The sequence below is a fragment of the Capra hircus genome, chromosome 18, assembly GCF_001704415.2.
Source record: "Capra hircus breed San Clemente chromosome 18, ASM170441v1, whole genome shotgun sequence".
NCBI lineage: Eukaryota > Metazoa > Chordata > Mammalia > Artiodactyla > Bovidae > Capra > Capra hircus.
In genome coordinates, this window is record NC_030825.1 from 55734388 (window position 1) to 55754747 (window position 20360).

The following is a 20360-nucleotide window of genomic DNA, read 5'->3' on the forward strand; positions in this document are numbered from 1 at the left end:
CCTTGGAGGGCAAGTTATGACCAACCTAGGTAGCATATTAAAAAGCAGAGATATTACTTTGCCAACAAAGGTCCATCTAGTCAAGGCTATGGTTTTTCCAGTGGTCATGTATGGATGTGGGAGTTGGACTGTGAAGAAAGCTGAGTGCTGAAGAATTGATGCTTTTGAACTGTGGTGTTGGAGAAGACTCTTGAGAGTCCCTTGGACTGCAAGGAGATCCAACCAGTCCATTCTGAAGGAGATCAACCCTGGGATTTCTTTGGAGGGAATGATGCTGAAGCTGAAGCTCCAGTACTTTGGCCACCTCATGAGAAGAGTTGACTCATTGGAAGAGACTCTGATGCTGGGAGGGATTGGGGGCAGGAGGAGAAGGGGACGACCCAGGATGAGATGGATGGATGGTATCACGGACTCAATGGACGTGAGTCTGAGTGAACTCCGGGAGTTGATGATGAACAGGGAGGCCTGGCGTGCTGCAATTCATGGGGTCGCAAAGAGTCGGACACGACTGAGCGACTGAACTGAACTGAACTGAAGACATTTGGCTGTTTTCCATTTGGGACTTGGGACATGAAAAAAGCTTCCATGAACATTTCTGTACAAGTCTTATGGTAGACATATGTTTTCATTCTTTTGGATAAATGCCTCGTAAGAGGTATGAGGTTAAAATAACTTATGAGGTTAAAATAACTCATCTTTATAGCAAACAGCTAAGTCATACTCCAATGTGGTTATGAGGTTAAAATAACTCATCTTTATAGAAAACAGCTAAGTCGTACTCCAATGTGGGACCATGCCATTCCCACCAGAAAGTACAAGAGTTCCCAGTTGTTCCCCAACCTCACCAACATTTGTGGTGTTGATCTTTTTTCTTTGTTACCATTTTGGTGGTTATGTGTAGCATCTCCTTGTGTGTGTGCGTGTTTCTCCAATGACAAAGAATATCTTTGTGCCCTTATTGGCCGTTTGTATATATTTTGTGCAGGATCTCTTTCAACTATTTTATTACTGAGTTGGAGTCTTCCTTATGTATTCTGGATATACGTTCTTTGCCAGCTATAAGGTTTCGCAAATATCTTCTAACAGACTGTAGCTAGGATTTTCTTTAACTTGAAGTTTTTTGAAGGGTAGAAGTCCCCCATTCTAATTAAGTCTAATTTTAAAAAAGATTTTTGTAATTGGAAGACAACTGCTTTACAATATCGTGCTGGTTTCTGCCATACACCCACCAACCACAGGTGTACATCTTTCCTCCCTCTCGAACCTCCCTCCCTTCTCCCACCCCTATGGTTACTGCTGTCCGTGTCCCAGTCAAGAAATCTTTGCCTGCTTCTTGAGGTCAAGAAAATATTTCTCCTTTTTTTCTAGGAGGGCAGAGTATATGTCACCATATGTCAACCGTATGGCTGACTATAGCCACTGGACCACCAGAGAAGTAAGCCCCAAGAAATATATCTGTGATCTTTGTCATTCCTGGCGTGTGTGTTAGTCACTTAGTCATGTCCAACTCTTTGGGACACCATGGAGGGTAGCCCACCAGGCTTCTCTGTCCGTGAGATTCTCCAGGCAAGAATACTGGAGGGGGTTGCCATTTCCCCTCTCCAAGGGATCTTTCCAACTCAGGGATCGAACCTGGGTCCTCTGCATTGCAGGCAGATTCTTTATCATTTGAGCCACTGCTGCTGCTAAGTCGCTTCAGTCGTGTCCGACTCTGTGCGATGCCATAGATGGCAGCCCACCAGGCTCCCCCGTCCCTGGGATTCTCCAGGCAAGAACACTGGAGTGGGTTGCCATTTCCTTCTCCAATGCATGAAAGTGAAAAGTCAAAGTGAAGTCGCTCAGTTGTGTCCGACCCTCAGCGACCCCATGGACCTCAGCCCACCAGGCTCCTCCGTCCATGGGATTTTCCAGGCAAGAGTACCGGAGTGGGGCGCCATTGCCTTCTCCATCTGAGCCACTAGGGAAGCCCATATGTCACTAGTGACTTGAGTCTTGTTTCCTTTCTCCCAGCAGTGTTTTGTGATTTTTAGCTGGACAGTTAGTTGAAAGAAGAGATGACAGGATTTATGGGTGGATCTGAGCTGTGTGTGAGGAGGAGGGGTATGCTGAGGAAAAAAGGGAGAAGGCAAGGCTGATTGCCAACGTTTTCTTCTGGGTGTAGATGAGAAAAGAAAGCTATTTGCCTCAGGGGAGGAGTAGCCTGGGTTTAGACTCAGCTTAATTGACATCCCGGAACCACCTCCGTGACCTGAAACCCACCTGCGCACACCTACCCAGCCTGGTGGGACTCTGGGTGGGAAAATTTGGGGGAAGTGATAAAAAGGAGCTGACACCTTCTCCTGGGGGCTTTTGAGGGCTTGTTCCTTTTTTTTTTCCATGTGGGATCTTTAAAGAAAACTAATAATTAATTGAGCTGTGCTGGGTCTCTGTTGCTGTGAGGGCCTTTCTTTAGTTGCCGTGCTTGGACTTCCTTTGCTGTGGAGCGTGAACTCGAGCGCAGGCTCAGTAGTCATGGCGGATGGGCTTAGTTGCTCCGGGATTTTCCCGGACGAGGGATTGAACTGTGTCTCCTGCACTGACAGGTGGATTCTCCATCACTGAATCACCAGGGAAGCCCCTTGTGTGGGATCTTAGTTCCCAGACCAGGGATCGAACATGTGCCCCCTAGGGTGGAAGCACAGATTCTTGAGCCCTGGAGCTCCAGGGCAGTCCCCGAGGACCTGTTCTTTCTTCCTCTCTCTGATGACCAGCTTTCTTTCCCCTCTCCAGTGGGCCAGGAGGGTCTGTCACAGGACTGGGTCCTCCCATCAGCAGCCTTTCGGCTGGTCAGTGAGGGTCAGGTGGCCCCTCCCTCTCTCCCTGTCACCCCTGGCTCAAGCTAATGAGACGGGTCCTGATTCCCCAGCCAGGCTGCTGGCCTTAATCTCTCCTGGCAGGGGGTTGGTGGGGAGGGGGGTGAAGGAAGAAAGGGCCCCTTATGGTGAGACACAATGACCCAGCCACAAGGCGGGATTACTGAGATCTCACGCACGCACATAGGTAGGTGTTGGAATACATTGGGATGGAAAACAGACCTGTGTGGGGTCAGGAGCTCAGGGAGATATTTATATCCAGACACACACACACACACACACACACACACACACACACACACACACACCCAGAAAAGGACAGAGAGGAGAAAATTCAGAGGCAGAAACGAGGAGAGTCAGAAGTACAGATCAAGAAAGGTATTAAGATAGGGAGAAAGAAATGGAGGGGGAACTAGAGAGAAAGAAAGCAAGAATCAGAGGAAGAGACAGGGAAGAGAGAGAAACAAGAACAGAAATTGAAGTGTAAGAGGTTGGATAAAGGACAGAGGTACTGGTGGGGTGGGGGAGACTGGAGTCGAGAGAGGCAAGTGTGTGTCTGTGTGTGTGTTGCTCAGTCGTGTCTGACTCTCTGCAACCCCATGGACTGTAGCCAGGCTCCTCTGTCCATGGAATTCTCCAGGCAAGAATACTGCAGTGGATTGCCGTTCCTTTCTCCAGGGGATCTTCCCAACCCAGGCATTGAACCTGGGTTTCCTGCCTTGCAGGTAGAATCTTTCCCATCTGAGCCACTCGGGAAGCCCATATGCTTGTAGACACAGAGAGACAAGGACAGAGACCAAAATCAAAACGGGAACAGGGACTCAGAGAGAGAGAATGAGAGAGACGGCAAGAGGGCCCAAGACAGACAGATGAATCAGTGAAGACAGGACCAGAGGGCCCCAGCGCTGAAGACTGAGAGAGCCGGTACTCGAGGCAGACTGGCAGGAGCCTTGAGGGTCAGAGCAAAAAGAAACGGAGGCACGGAAATCCCAAGCAAAGACGAAGGGCGTGGAGGAAGGGAGGGACAGATCGAGATGGAGATGACACAGGTAGAGAGAGCGGGGGTCGGGGGGAGAGGGAATGGGAGAAGTTGATATCAAAGAGCTATAGAGATGGCTGGATGGCATCACTGACTCAATAGACATGAGTTTGAGCAAACTCCGGGAGATGGTGAAGGACTGGGAAGCCTGGCATGCTGCGGTCCACGGGGTCACGAAGAGTCAGACACGACTGAGTGACTGAACAGCAACAAGTGACAGAAGCCGAGGCAAAGAAGAAAAAGGGAAGTTGAGGCAGAGCAGGAAACAACGGGGCCATGCAGAGATGACTTAGTGGACAGACAGACTGCCGGGGAGAGAAAGGACGACCCAGGAGAGGGAGCCGGAAAGCCCCGCGCCCCTCGTTTCTCAAATGATCTCTCAGAACACCCCACCTTGCTCTCCTTCCTCTTTGATGGAACAACAGCTAAAGCTCGAGGGACTCCAGTTAGACCTAAGGAAGGACTTCCCTGAGGAGTACAGGCTCCTGGTCCCAGAGTGCTGGGGCCTCCCATCCCCATCAGCCCTAATTGCCAAGATGTCATGGTTGAGGGGGGCGGGGAGGGGGAGGAGAGGAGGGGATTAGGCAGACGGGCGCCCCTCCCCCTCCCCGCCAATGTCACCTCCTGGCGCCCAGTCGGGTCCCCCCCACCGGGGGCCAGGATTACCCTCCGAGATCCAGGCCACGGCAGATGACATCACTCCCAGCCAGGGCTTAAAATCTCCCCATGTGAGGGGACCCGTTTCCTTCAGCCCCTGCTGTCTGATGACTCTATCCCTGGGCCCCCCAGGAGAGCCCTGTCCCCACTCTCTGAAGGTGAGTGTCCGCAGGAGCAGCCGAGGAAAGGGGATGGAGGAAGTGGGGGCGATGGAGGGGAGAGGAGGGCTCAGGGCATGGGTTCATTTTATTCATGGCTGTGTTTTCTGGGTCTGGCACAGGGTTGAGGAGCCGGAGTGTATGATGTTGGCTGGATGATCGTACAGGGATCAGAATGTCTGTCCTGACGTTTGGGGAAATATGGCAGCCGGGGGCAGCAAGGATGGCCAGGAGAAGCTGGCCCACGGCACACAGGCTCCTTCAGGGGCGGCTTGTTGGGGAGGTGACATGACCAAGCCCGCCAGCTCCCAGGGTTGGGTGCTTTTCACAGCCTGAAGGCAACTCCTTGGCACATCCCCTTGTACTTTACAACTTAGCACAGCCTGAAACTCCCTCTTCATGTGTGTGTTCATCTACTCATTGCCCGTCTCCCCCAGTGAACCCTGATTTCCTCCCAGTGCCTGCCGTGTGGTTGGGATGCCTAAGAATTTGTTGAATAGATGGATGGATGGATGAGCGAAACAGAATCGGAGAGACACGTACAGCGAGTGGCAAGGTTTTATGGCCGCAGCAGGAAGGAGGAAGGGGAGTCTAGGAGACTCCCCAAGGGGGCTGGGGATGCGATAGTTTGGGGATGAAATGGGGGTGAATTGGTTATTTGGGGACCTCGCTGTCCCCAGAGGCTCTGGCTTTCCCCACGTCCAATCCTGGGTGGTGAGCACAATCCCCAGATTCTCCTCTCTTTTTTAATGTTTAAACTTTTTATTTTGTATTGGAGTATAGCTGATCAACAATGTTGTGATAGTTTCAGGTGGACAGCAAAGGGACTCAGCCCTGCACACACATGTATCCGTTCTCCGCCAAACTCCCCTCCCATCCAGGCTGCCACATAACAAGGTCAGCTCCTTGTCTCTTGGGTGACCGAGCCAGTGCGGCCTGCAGAGGTCCAACAAAGCTGGGGGGTAGGTCTTGCTCAGACTGAGGTGGAGCCATGTGGGTCTGTGGTGAGGTCACTCGGAGCCTCAGTTTCCTCATCTGCAAAGTGGGGACAATGACAAGTTATTGTCATGATCCAATCAGATGAGCCAGGGAAGCTCATGTCTCAGACCTGGGCTTGTTGTGAGTGAAGGGGAGAGGGCTGGCCTCATCCCACTTTGAGGGGTCCTGAGCATTTTTTGGGGGACAAGGCAATGCTCTGAGATCAAAGATATCTGGGTTTTATTCCTGACTGTTCCACTCACCCCTGTGTGTCCTCAGAAATGGACAGAACCCCCTTCAGCCTCAGTTTCCTCATCTGAGAAACGGGCATGTGAGCTCCACAGGGGGCTGTGGGGAGCATCCTGAGGTCGTGTAGCTTGGTGGTCGGGAGGGCGCAGGCTGGGGGGGAGGGTGCTGGCTCTGCTGCTGGCGTGTGTGATGGGACCCGGGACTCTGCTTCTCGGAGCCTCGGTGTCCTCCTCCGTGGAATGGAGGTGACAATAAGACCTACCCCTTGGGACAATTTCACTGGGTTATTGTTCCTGGAGATCTTGTTCCAGAGCAGCTGGGGATTCCAACTGGAGGTCCTAATGGATAGAGGACTTTCTGCCTGTCCGGGGGCAGGCACCTTCCTTCCCCAAGGCTTGGTTGGTTTCTCCACCCATAGATTATCTTCAGGACAACCCACAAGGTGGGTGTGAGCCTTCAGACCTCACCTGTCCGAGCACCTGCTCAGGTGGGAGTCTGGCCTCAGAGCTGCTGAACCCCAGGAGCCCTGAGCAACAGCCTCAGGCCCCACTGGTTGGTCCCCAGGGCAAGGACAGTGATCTTCCCAGCTCTACCGTTTGGGACTATGAAACATCACTGCCTTGAAATTCGCCTGGCAGGATGATGAAGGGTCACTGTCAGGCTCACTGCAAATTCTCAGTGAAAGATGGACACTGTGGTTGTTGTCTGTGCTCTTGGAGGTTCGACACACAAAGCCTGTTTGGAGGAGAGAAGTCCCGGAAGGTGTGATGTCATCGACCACCTCATCTAGCTGCCAAACGCAGAGAAGGGCTTCAGTGGGTGTCTGACGTCACTTATGTTCTTACCGTTCTTTGCTGCCTTCTTGTCCGCCACACGCTTGCTTATGGGATGATCTGTGGAGTGGGCAAACCCTTGACCTTGGAGGTCATTATCATTATCAGCTGCTTGACTCAGGTTTCCTGCCTGTAGAATGGGATCCTCCCAGGGAGAGAGATCTCGGCTTTCCTGGAAGACCAACCCCTCAGCCGGGCAACTCGATGCAGATTCCCTGGTGAAGACAGTAGAAATGGATTTTTTTTTAAAATTATTTATTTCTTTTTGGTTGCTCTTGGTCTTCTTTGCTGCGCAGGCTCTCTTTAGCTTCGGTGAGCAGGGGCTACTCTTTGTTGAGACGCATGAGCTTCTCACTGCAGTGATTCCTCTGGATTTGAAGCACGAGCTGTGGGGCAGGCAGTCTCAGTAGCTGTGACTCACGGGCTTGATTGCTCCAAGGCATGTAGAGTCTTCCCAGATCAGGGATCGAACCTGTGTCTCTTGCATTGGCAGGCAGATTGCTATCCAACTGTACTGCCAGGGAAGCCCTAGAAATGGATGCTTTTGTTCCAAGCTCTGCAAATTGTCCCTGCAGGGCAAGTTCAGCAGGCTCCCTGTTTCCCTTTTCTCGTGAGGGTCTGATGAAATATCATCAGTCCTTGGAGGAAAGGAAGGTGACAGAGGGGACCCAGGCTGGGAACTGGGAGAACAGGGCCTCCAGGAGGGTGGTCCCCACTCACAGCCTGAGTGACCCAGGCAAGTCCCAGCACCTGAGTCTGCAGATGTTCTCAGTGATAAAATATGAACATAATAGTAATACTGTCTCTACGACCCAGGCTCGGGCTGAGGACTCTGCCATGTTGCATTGGGAAGTCTTGTGTATTAGTTATCTGTGGCTGTGTAATGAGTTAACCCCAAACCTAGCAGCTTAAAACAAATACATATTTATGAAGTTGTGTAGTTTCCTAAAGGAAATAAACCTTGATTATTCATTGGAAGGACTGATGTTGAAGCTGAAGCTCCAGTCCTTTGGCCACCTGATGTGAAGAGCCGACTCATTGGAAAAGACCCTGATGCTGGGAGAGATTGAAGGGAGGAGGAGAAAGGGGGCAACAGAGGATGAGATGGTTGGATGGCATCACCGACTCAATGGACATGAGTTTGAGCAAGCTCTGGGAGATGGTGAAGGACAGGGAAGCCTGGTGTGCTACAGTCCATGGGGCCACAAAGAGTCGAACACGACTGAGTGACTGAACAACGGACAAAAGTTTCTAAGGTCACAGGAATCCAGGGACAGCATCGCTGGATGATTCCGGCTCAGGGTCTCTCCTTCTGTTGTAGTCGGATGTCAATCAGGGCTGCCGTCACTTGAAGGCTTGGCTGAGGCTGGACAGTCAGATTCCTGGGGGTTCATTCCCACGGCCGTCGGCAGGAGGCCTCAGTTCTTGCCGTACAGACCTCGCCACAGGACTGTGCAAGCATGTTCGGCACAACAGCTGCTTTGCTAGAGAGAGAGAGGGCCGGCCTCAGAGGTCACACTGTCATCTCCACAATATCTCATTGGTTGCACACGCAGCCCTGCTCCGTGGGAGGGACACCTCTAGGGCGTAAATACCAGTCATTACCTAGGACTCCTCTTGATTCTTAGGATTTATGTGTTACTTCTACTTTTATGATTAGTATCAACACCGAGCGTCTCCGAGACCTTTCTATCAGGTCCCACCTGCTCTTAGTCCACTTTCCATCCCGATCACTCTGCCCCAGTAGCGCTGGACACCTTGGTTCTCCTCCCACGAGATGAAACGATTCCAGCCTCCAGCCCTTTGCACCTGCTGCTCTCTCTGCCTAGAGACCTCTGCCCCGAGATCCTCTCACAGCGGGTGCAGAGTCCTTCGTTTTGCAGCCCCAAAGTCGCCCCCTTAGAGAGAGGTCTTCCCTGATCATGCTTCTCCAGAGCATGCTTGAGCAGTCCTGTGGTGAGGTCTGTGCGGCAGAACTGAAGCCTCCTGCTAACACCCATAGGAATGAACCTCAAGGAATCTGACTGCGCAGCCTCAGTCAAGCCTTCAAGTGACGGCAGCCTTGATTGACATCTGACTTCCCTGATCATTCACCTAAATCAGGCGACTCACCCTTGCCTCAAACCCCATCACTCTCTTATTTTGTTGTTCGTTGTTCAATCACTAAGTCGTGTCTGATTCTTTGTGGCCCCGTGGACTGCAGCACGCCAGGCTTCCCTGTCCTTCACCATCTCACGGAGCTTGCTCAAACTCATGACAGCCGGTGATGCCATCCAACCATCTCATCCTCTGTCTTCCCTTTCTCCTCCTGCCTTCAATCTTTCCCAGCATCGGGGTTTTTTCCAATGAGTTGGTTCTTCTCACCAGGTGGTCAAAGTATGGGAGCTTCAGCTTCAGCATTAGCTCTTTCAATGAATATTCAGGGTTGATTCCCTTTAGGATTGACTCATTTGATCTCCTTGCTGTCCAAGGGACTCTCAAGAATCTTCTCTAGCAACACAGTTTGAAAGCAACTCAGCCTTCTTTATGGCCCAAACTCTCACATCTGTACATGACTGCCAGAAAATCCATAGCTTTGACTACGTGGACCTCTGTTGGCAAAGTGATGTCTCTGCTTTTGAACATGCTGTCTGGGTTTGTCATAGCTTTCCTTCCAAGGAGCAAGCGTCTTTTAATTTCTTACTACCCCATTTAATTTTCCTTGGGGTTCTTGAAACTCTCTGGAAGCATTTTGAGTTTCTTAAGAAAAGCCTATTTCCTTGTTCGATGTTTGTTTCCCTGATCAGAACCTCAAATTTCAATTCCATGAGAGCAGAGATGCTGTGTGTCTTATTTCTTATTGTCTCCCTAGACCTTAGAGCATGATTGATTTTCAGAAAATATTTGCTGAGTGGACAGCAGAGCTTCAATTTATGATAAATGAAACTCTCACAAATGAGGGTTGAGGACAGGGCAGTGTGAGAGAAGGATGAGGTGGGCGCTCACATAAACACTATCCAACTGTAAGCATTTATTTATTTTGCAAATATTTATTGGGGATGCTGGGGACACCCCAGGGACTAAAATGTTCCTAGTCTCCATCCTCAGGTAGCTGGATCGGGGGAGACAGACAGGCAAACATGCTTATGAATATGTCGTATTTAGTACGTGTGATTCCTGAAGATCAGGAGAAAGTGTGTGTGTGTGTGTATGTGATATCCTGTTTGGGGTGTGGGCTGGCTCTCCTGGGAAATTATGTTTGAGCTGTGTCCTGGAGGAGGAAAAGGGGTTAGTTAGCTGGTGAGAGGGGGTTTTGGGCTGAGAGAGAGACATTCCTAGCCCAGAACAGTTATTGGAAGTTTCTAGAGAGGCTGAGAGGTCTCCTGAGGTCTTCTTAACTAGGGCGATAGGGAGCCCTGGAGAATGTCTCTCTCTGTTTTAAATAGCTGGTATTGTTGGTTTTGTTGTTGAAAGGGCAATTTACACACACGTGGTTAAAAAGTAATCCAAGCTGTGAAACAAGATATGGATACAACACAGCTCCTCAGAGGCAGCCACTGTTTCTGTATATTGTGTCCTTCTTGGGAATGTTCTATGCAATAGGAATGCGTAAATATATGTATATATGCTGTGCTCAGTTGCTTCAGTTGTGTCCGACTCTCTGCAACCCCATGGACCGTAGCCCGCCAGGCTCCTCTGTCCATGGGATTCTCCAGGCAAGATTACTGGAGTGGGCTGCCATTTCCTCCTCCAGGGGATCTTCCCCACCCAGGGGTTGAACCTGTGTCTCCTGCATTAGCCGGCTGATTCTTTTACCACTGAGTCACCAGGGAAGCCCATAACTTGGTAAAAAATGATATCTAACACACAGACGCCCCCCCCCCACCCCCCGTATTGCCAAAATGTAATAAAAAAATTAAAAACCTGACTCTTAGGCACATGTAATAAGCCAAAAACAAAGATCTAAGTCATGAACTGGCTGTTTCCAAGGAGAATTCAAGGAAGAGAGGTTAATACTGTTACTCAGAAAAGGTGTGCTGAAAAGAGCTGGTCAGGTTAGGTACAAAACTAGTCCAAGTTCTACAGGCAGCAAAACTGTAACCCTGCGGTTATCTTTTCTAACCAGAGACAAATCATGGGCAACCAAACATCTGAAAGTTGCCATTGAACTTGTCAGGGTCCGGATCCTAGTCAGTAGTGAAGAATCAACTGAACAAGGGTCCAGTCCCCTAGAAAAGGAACTAACGCTCGGGTTGATTGTCTAGATAACCAGGAAGTGACTTGCTGTCGACCATTTGTCTCATTGCTAAGTTTAGGGTAATCTTTTTTAAAAATTTATTTATTCAGCTGTGCTGGGTTTCAGTTGCAGCCCACTGGCTCCAGAGCACGTGGGCTCAGTAGCTGAGGGGTTCAGGCTGCCCTGCCCCACAGCATGTGGGATCTTAGTTCCCCGACTAGGGATCGAACCCACATCCCCTGCATCGGAAGGTGGATTCTTAACCACTGGACCACCCTGGGAAGTCCCAGGATAAGCTTTCCTTAACTATATACTAGAGGTCGCTTCAAGTCCATTCACAGAGAATTATAGTTTTTAATGACTTTATAGTACTCTCTCACCCGGATGTGCCATAATGTTAACATAACTTACTTAAATTCCATAACTTACTTACTATGTCCCCTTTGGTGGACGTATAGGGTGCTTCCACATTGCGGCAATTATAAATATGCTGCATTAAAACTCCTAGCTTGGGTGGGGAGGGGTAAATTAGGAGTTTGGGATTGACAGAAACGCACTATGATATATAAAGGAGAGAAACAGCAAAGACCTACTGTATGGCACAGGGAACTCTATTCACGCTCTGGTAATAACCTGTAGTGAAAACTAACGTGAAAGAAATACAGAACTGAATCACTTTGCTGCGTACCAGAAACTAACACGACATTGTAAGTGAACTATACTCCAATAAGAAGTATCCGAGCATAAAGTCTATGCAAACGTCTGCTTGCAGATAATAATAACCGCCACAGGTTTGTAGCATTTGCTGCATGTCAGGTGCTATTTTAAGTATCAGATGCACAATAATTCATTTGACCCTCACATCGACCTAAAGATGTAAGCTGTATTGTTGGTTCCCATCTTCTGATGAGGTGGCCGAGGCACCTTGAAGGCGAATGGCTGGGACCAAGGAAAGACGGCGTTTTTCTTTGATAAACGTTTGCAGTTTGTTCCATCCACACTGTCGTCCGTCTGACACAAGAAGCCTGTTCTGAGGCCAAGCCTCTTTGATCTTTGCCAACTTGATGGGGTCAAAAATAGTCATGGGAGATCATTACTTGCTGTCATTTGACTGTGACTCCCTTGGGATCACTAACCATCCCAATTTGTCTGGGAGTTTTCAGATTTGTCACTGAAATCCCGCATCCCTAGAAAGCTCTCCATCCCCGGCAGACTGAGACAACCAGTTTCCCTACTTGCCATGATTCTGTGTGAGGCTGAACGTCTTTTTTGAGGTCCTAGGGGTTGGGAAGATCCCCTGGAGAAGGCCACGGCAACCCGCTCTAGTGTTCTTGCCTGGACAATCCCATGGACAGAGGAGCCTGGAGGGCTACAGTCCACGTGTTGCAAAGAGCCGGACACGACTGAGCGACTAACACTAACACACGGGGTGGGGGAAAGGTCTTGGACAAGGGAGTTGGTCAGAAGATCTTTTAAAGGATAGAGTAGGAATAAGAGCTTACATTTAGAATGGTCATTACAGCTTTTGATCTTCGCTTTGCAGAGTCCCAGTGACGCTTTGACGACCTTAAGCAGAGGGCTGTTTCATAGGTGAGGAAACCCAGGCACAGACTGGGGGGATAAGTTGCCCAAGGTCACATATCTAGGGAGAGACTGAGGCGGTGATGAACTGGGGAGTTTGTGAGCACCCATCCTTTTCTCGCAGGCCCCCTGACCTGGGCCCCAGCATCCCCGAAGATCATGATGGCGTATATGAACCCGGGGCCCCACTATTCCGTCAACGCCTTGGCCCTGAGTGGCCCCAGTGTGGATCTGATGCACCCAGCTGTGTCCTACCCAAGTGAGTACAGTCATCCTCCCTGCCCCCCCCACCCCCAGCCGGCCCCCACCTTCTGGGGTCCCTTGCCCTCAGGAAGAGGATGGGTACTTACAAGGATGACATCAGGGCCATACACCAGCCAAACGGGCTCATCTGTAAATGCAAAGCACACCCCACATCTCTTACGGATGCAGGAGAGCGTGTGGATCTTCACAGAAATTTAGGACAGTGGTTCCCTTTCGGGTGAGGGAGGGAAACCATCTGGAAGGGGGACCCAGAGGAATTCCCATCTGTCAGTGATGCTTTATTTCTTAGCGAAGGAAGCATTCTATTTTTGATGGTATTATTCTTTTATTAAGTTGACCGTTATGGTCCTGCCTCTTCTATAGGCTGGATATCCCCAAACGGCTGGATATCCCAAATGTCATGTTTCAAGTGAATGTCTTAGTGCAGAAGAAATTTTAGAAAGGGGATAAAAACCAAACTCAGATACCTCCTTACACAGGTAAAGCCAGTTCTCCTCGGGGTGAGGCAAGAGTCCCCCCTAAGGATACACAAAGGGAGAACCCGTTTCCCAGGGGGACAGAGTGAGGTCTAGAAGTTGAGGGAATCAGCACCCCCTTAGTTTGGGCAGATGAACGCCCAGAAGAGGCTTGTTGGCATCCCATGCCTTCTCAGGACCTTGCGTCAGCAGATGCAGAGAATGGGGTCTCAGGTCACCCAAAGGTCCTGTTTTTCTGTCCTCACCCCAGGCGCCCCGAGAAAGCAACGGCGGGAACGGACCACCTTCACGCGAAGCCAGCTGGAAGAGCTGGAAGCCCTGTTTGCCAAGACTCAGTACCCAGATGTGTATGCCCGTGAGGAGGTGGCTCTGAAGATCAACCTGCCTGAGTCCAGGGTTCAGGTGGGGTGTTCTGGTCCCTGGGATCCAGAGCGGAGGGAAGAGGGAGAGGTCACAGAGGAAGGGCTGAAGTGTCCTGTTAATCCCTCATCCCCGTGATTTCACTGGCTTCCTCTCTGGCATGCCTATCCCCTCTCATTCTACTCCATGAGCACTGCCCCTGGTCCTTCCTTCAGCATTCCCACCAAGAACACTCTTTGTTCCCTCTACCCGGAAGATATATTCCCTACACCCTGTTCAAGTCTTTGTTTATCAACCAATCTAGTCACCTTGCCAGTCAATGAGACCTCCACCGCCCTTGGCATTAGAAGCTGCAGCTTTTTCCCGCCATCCCAACTCTGCTACTCCCCCTCACTCTGCTCAATTGGTCCTCCCATAGCATTTATCACTTTCTGAAATTCTACGTGATTTCCTTCCTTACTATTTATTTATATGCTGCCTCTCTCAAGACTTCCCTGGTGGCTCAGATAGTAAAGCGTCTGCCTACGATGCGGGAGACCCAGGTTCAATCCCTGGGTTGGGAAGATCCCCTGGAGAAGGAAATGACAACCCACTCCAGTATTCTTGCCTGGACAATCCCATGGACGAAAGAGCCTGGTAGGCTACAGTCCGTGGGGTTGCAAAGAGTCAGACACGACTGAGCAACTTTCTTTCTTTCTCTCAAGTAGAATGTCAGCTTCATTGGTGTGTCCCCAAAGGAGCAGAAGAATACATGTTTATTAAATAATTGAACGGATGGATGGATGGATGCATGCATGCATGGATGGGTAAATATATATGTGTATAAAAATATATATATATAAATATATATATGCATATATGATTGTATATATGGATGTATATGTGTTTGTATGATAATATGTGTACATATGTACATAAGATCGGAAAGAGGAAAGTATGTATCATTGCATGTGAGGTGAAAGTGTCAGTCTCTCAGTCATGTCGGACTCTGCGATCCCATTGACTGTAGCCCACCAGGCTCCTCTGTCCATGGAATTCTCCAGGCAAGAACACTGGAGTGGGTAGCCATTCCCTTGACCAAAGCCGGGCCTTCTGCATTGCGGGCAGATTCCTTATCATCCGAGCCACCAGGGAAGCCCATTATTGTGTGTATATACTTACAACTGTGCTTAGGCATGACTGTTATGTGTGTGCTTATGATTAGCTGGTGAATGCACATAGGTATGACTGTATGTCTGCAGGTATATATGAATGATTCGGTGGACAGATGAATGTAAGGAGTATATTTGTATGTTACATGATAGTAGGTATGTACATATGATTGGCTAGAAGAATGTGTATATATGTGTGTGACTGTGTGTACACACAAATGTATGCGTGTACAATTGTGCGTATTGTATATGATGGTATATGTGTGACTGTACAATCGTGTATATAAATAATTGGGTGGGTGGTGGATGAATAGAGTGCCCCGTGTTGTCATGTAGCTGCTCAGTGGTGTCTGACTCTCTGTGACCCCATGGACTGTAGCCCACCAGGCTCCTCTGTCCAAGGGATTTCCCAGGCAAGAATGCTGGAGTGGGTTGCCATTTCCTTCTCTAGGGAATCCTCCTGACCCAGGAATTAAACTCGCGTTTCCTGCCTTGGCAGGCGGATTCTTCACCCCTGAGCCCCCTGGGAAGCCCCCAGAGTGCCCCACAGCCGATTGCAAAGTAGAGAGTTATGACTCTGGCATGCTTCACCGATAGGCATCACCACTCCTGGGCATCACGAAGGCTCCCCTGGGCCTCCTGCCCACTCTCCCTCCCTCATCTCCCCTCTTGCCCCCCAGGTTTGGTTCAAGAACCGCCGGGCTAAATGTCGGCAGCAGCGACAGCAGCAGAAACAGCAGCAGCAGCCCCCAGGGGCGCAAGCCAAGGCTCGTCCTGCCAAGAGGAAGGCAGGCACATCTCCAAGGTCCTCCACGGATGTCTGTCCAGACCCCCTGGGCATCTCAGATTCCTACAGCCCCCCTCTGCCCGGGCCCTCGGGCTCCCCCACCACGGCAGTGGCCACGGTGTCCATTTGGAGTCCGGCCTCTGAGTCCCCTTTGCCTGAGGCGCAGCGGGCAGGGCTAGTGGCTTCGGGCCCCTCTCTGACCTCAGCACCCTACGCCATGACCTACGCCCCCGCCTCTGCTTTCTGCTCTTCTCCCTCAGCCTATGGGTCGCCGAGCTCCTATTTCAGTGGCCTGGACCCCTACCTGTCTCCCATGGTGCCCCCACTGGGGGGCCCGGCCCTCAGCCCCCTTTCAGGCCCCTCCGTGGGGCCCTCCCTGACCCAGTCCCCCACCTCCCTGTCAGGCCAGAGCTATGGCACCTACAGCCCTGTGGACAGCTTAGAATTCAAGGACCCCACAGGCACCTGGAAATTCACCTACAACCCCATGGACCCCCTGGACTACAAGGATCAGAGTGCCTGGAAGTTTCAGATCTTGTAGAAGACCCTCCTCTCTCCATCTCTTGTCCCCTCTGCACATTGTCCCGACCTGCCCTGGGACAGCATTCCGGGGGAGGTGGCGGGAGTCCTTCCGAAGGTCGTGGCCTCTTTGGCTCCAGTGACCAACACAGTCCACCCCTTTCCTCCTGGGGAGCTCGATAGGTGTTAGTCATCCTCTCAACCCCAAGGTGGTCTCATACGGAGTCCAACCGGCATTTCATACCGTGAGCCCCAGACTCCAGAAACTGGTGCTGAGAATCCACCCTGAGATGAAATTAAACCAAACTTGCAGTTGACCTGGGGTCATGTTTAGGTCAGAAAATCACAGTGCTGTTGAACAAACAGGTAGGGAGGCTTGATTCCTTAACTTTCCATTTGGGGACACTTCTTTAGCTCATGGGTAGAGATCCTTCTAGAAATTCCAAAGACAGACTTTTCGGAGCCCCAGGATGGAACCTTTAGGCCAGCTATACTGTTAAGTTCAGAAATTCATTTGGCAGTTTTCCAGATTTCACAGATGTCAGGTTTGCATGATAGGTTTAGGGGGCTACACACACACACACACACACACACACACACACACACACACATTTTCTCCTTGTTGTTAGTTTCTTCTTAAAGACATTTCATCATTCGGTCATTCATGACACTGGAAATGGGCATATCTGGTGGGAGAATGGAAGGCAAGTTGCCTGTTTCACGTCTCCTTCGTTTTCTTTCGTTTTAGCATTTTTTAAAAGGTGAACTTCACCCAAACACTGGAAGAATCTCGGTTGCTGCTTGGGGTACACCAGCTATGATTGTGGCTATTTCCAAGAGAAGAAGAGGTTGGACAGGCTTCCCACCTGTAAAAATATAAGAGACAGGGGTGGGGCAAAAGAAATGGATTTGGGGGCAGCCCCACATCCCACACTCACACTCCCGCTTTTAGAGGTTTTGTTTTCAGTTTCGATTGTGGGGTTGGACTATACATAGAGCTTGGCCTGGGAAATTTTCTGGGGAGCAACGCTGTATTTCTTTGAATACAGTCTGACCCATGGCCGCAGAGACAAGCAGTGTAAGAATCTGAAGAAGGATGCAGGCATTCCAACACTCTTGGAAGTTTGGTACTTTGACACCTACTTTCTCAATCTGAGTTCTTTTATTTTTGGGTGGGGGAGGCAGGAGCCACGAGCCATTCACTGGTGGGTTTCACAAGGCCAGGGGTGAAAGAGAGTAGTGTGGGAGAGAAGTGGTATGCTGGGAGGTGCTTAACAACGGGCTCTGGAAGGAAGAGGAAATCCTGGTTTGTTATTGTTGCCCATTTCTGTGGTGTAAATACTCCCACTGTGGCTGATGTCAAGGCATCAGGCTGAGGTCCCTGAACTTAGGAAGAGACACTTACAGTCTGTGCTCACTAGCCAGGACAAGCTGGCTCCAGGCCCCCAGGGCGGAAAGCAAGGTCAGGAGGAGGGGCACGATGCAAAGTGAGACTGGGTGGCATCAGATGATGCCAGGTCAGGAGGAACCATGAGCGGCACCCTGAGATTACCCCAAAGATGGCTTATGCATCATCTCTCCTGGGTCTGAGTCACGCTGGGACATTAGACCCAGCATCCACGGTGGGAAGCAAGATCTAAACAGAGAAAGACAACATATATTGACATACGGGATAGATGTCAATCCACCGACCCAGGCGAAAATTTGCCAGGGAGGGGCAGGTAGGAGATGGCATTGTGCTCTGGATCTGTGTAAATGCCGGGACCAGGATGCAAGTGCCCATTAGGCATTTTGCAGAGGCTCCCACACTCTTTGCTGGAGGCTGGGGTCTCAGGTGTGAGCAGAGTCTCTCACTGAACTGAACTGAACTGAACTGCCTCACCAAGTTCTCCATTCACAGAGGAGGGAGTGTCTTATGCAAATGATTCAGAGGCAGTAATAGAATCTGGGAGGGAGGGCCAGAGACACAGGCCAAGTAAGACTTTAAGAGTAAGACTTTAAGAGCGTCCCCCTGCCTCGCAACTTCCTGGAGTCTTCTGAGAGTTCTCTAGGAGTTGGACAGAGGAAGGAGTCAAATCTTTCAGGAGGTTCCAGGTTCCTTCTCCTGGGTCAGTCTCCTGAAGCCTGGTTCTTCAGCTGTCCCTTAGGGATTCCTAAAGCCAGGAAGAGTGTCAAAGGAAGTGGGGACAGAACAAGAGGTCCCCCTCCTTTTGCGTCAAGTCCCCTGTCCTCCTCTTGCCCACTCACTGGAGCTCCAGGTCTCCCTTCGCTGGCCACCTGTGGAGTGAAAATGATTAAAACATTGGATCCTGCTTAAAGTCTGGGTGATTGTTTGTTTCCGTGGAGGGGCCTGGAGGTAAAAAACATCTGTCTCTGGGGGCATGGGTGTGTCCATGTGGTTTCTCTGCTCACTGTCTTTTCTGTGACATCTCTGTAAAGCCAATTAGGCAGGAATATGGGCTTCAGACGGCCAGCTTCCACCTGCTATGACCCCTCGCTGCAAGGGAGTGGTGACCTTGCTTCCTGCCTCAGTGGTCCACATGAGGATTAAAGTAGTTTGGGAAGGGAGTGGTGTGCTGGGAGGTGCTTAGCAGTTGGCTCTCGAAGGAAGAAGGTTTCTTGGAGCCCTCCCCATCAGGCTCCAGCCTCTGCAGCTTCATCTCACGCCTCCCGCTTCCGCCTTCCATCCTCGCCACCTTCCCTTCCATCCCTTCTCCCATTCTGGTCACTTTCACTTTCCCACCATATCTCTTCTGTCTCTTGTCTTTTCTCTCTCTTTTTTCCGCACCCCCCTTTTCCTTCTTGACTGTCAAATCTCAGACTCCAAGGTCCGCATTTCTTTCTGCTGGCTTTTATCTTGTTCTTTCTTTCCTCTTCTTCTCTTATCCTTAGCCTTTGCCTTTGTGTTGCTCCAACTCCAAGTCATCAATCTCTCTAATGCCCCTCTCGTTCGCTGGATCCTGGGTTAAAATGTGTCTGTGTATTTAACACAGAACTAATGAGGTCAGACAGACTTGCTGTTTGAGCCTGGCTCAGCCACGTCTGGTCCTATGACCTTGGGCAATCCGTGCCTCCCAACCTCAGTTTCCCCCCCAGTAATGTGAGACATTGAGAAGACCCACCTCGAGAGAATTAAATGATGTCATTTTGTTACGTATTTGGCCCTGAAGTCTGGTCCATGATAAGAGCCCAATAAGTGTTTATTTGTATAGTAAAATGCACGTCACGTAAGAGTGACCATTATTATTTTATAGTGTGCAACTCAACGGTATTAAATACATTCACAGAGGAAACAAGACATAAAAGGCTCCATATCGAAGGAATCCCTTTATGTGAAATGTCCAGAAGAGGTAAATCCATGGAGATGGAAAACAGATTCGTGTTTGCTGGGGGGCGGGGACGCTGGGAAGGAACTGCTTAATGGGTGAGAGAGTTTCTCTTTGGGTTGATGGAAAAAGTTCTGGAATTGGATAGGATCCAGCAACTCCACTCCTTAGTCTATTGTGAAAGTTGCTCAGTCATGTCCGACTTTTTGTGACCCCATGGACTGTAGCCTGCCAGGCTCCTCTGTCCATGGGATTCTCCAGGCCAGAATACTGGAGTAGGTAGCGGTTCCCTTCTCCAGGGGATCTTTCCAACCCAGAGATCAAACCCAGGTCTCCTGCATTGCAGGTGGATTCTTTGCCATCTGAGCCACTTAGGGAAGCCCAAGAATCCTGGAGTGGGTAGCAGTTCCCTTCTGCAGGGGATATTCCCGACTCAGGAATCGAACCAGGGTCTCCTGCATGGCAGGTGGATTCTTTATAGCTGAGCCAAGAATTGAAAACAGGTGTTTAAAAAAGTGTGCTCTTGTGTTCGCAGCAGCACTATTCACAATAACCAAACAGGTGGGAACAGTCTGGATGTCTGCCTTGAAGACATTACACTAAATGTTATCTTAACCTAGCATTTCCCCTGAAGTTGTACTTGTGCCCTTCATAGCAGCTTTATTCATAATGGCCTCCACCTGGAAACGGTCCAAATGTCCGTCAATAGGTGAACGGCTAAAAGAAGCTGGTGAATCTAGAGAATGTCTTTAGCAGTGGAAGGCCATGAACTCCTGGTGTACAGATCAAACTGGATGAATAACTCAATAATGAGTGGAAGAAACCAGGTTCTGAGCAGTGTATATAGTATGATTCCACTTTCATGAAATTCTAGAAAAGATAAAACCAGTAGCAGAAGGTGATTAGTGATTAGC

General features: G+C 50.1%; 1 protein-coding gene across 1 annotated transcript; it reads left to right on the forward strand.

The window, feature by feature from the left end:
• CRX (cone-rod homeobox) lies at window positions 4646-16147 on the forward strand. The gene is made up of 4 exons (XM_005692670.2): window positions 4646-4706; window positions 12688-12822; window positions 13554-13705; window positions 15495-16147. The coding sequence occupies exons 2-4, from the start codon at window positions 12723-12725 to the stop codon at window positions 16140-16142; spliced, it is 900 nt and encodes a 299-aa protein (XP_005692727.1). The 5' UTR covers window positions 4646-4706; window positions 12688-12722; the 3' UTR covers window positions 16143-16147.

What these genes read in the sequence shown, in the direction of transcription:
- CRX (XM_005692670.2), top strand. Translation starts at nt 12,723, where the DNA reads ATGATGGCGTATATGAACCCGGGGCCCCACTATTCCGTCAACGCCTTG. An exon ending in CCCAGCTGTGTCCTACCCAA is followed by an intron (nt 12,823 to 13,553) that starts GTGAGTACAGTC and finishes TCCTCACCCCAG; the next exon opens with GCGCCCCGAGAAAGCAACGG. An exon ending in TGCCTGAGTCCAGGGTTCAG is followed by an intron (nt 13,706 to 15,494) that starts GTGGGGTGTTCT and finishes CTTGCCCCCCAG; the next exon opens with GTTTGGTTCAAGAACCGCCG.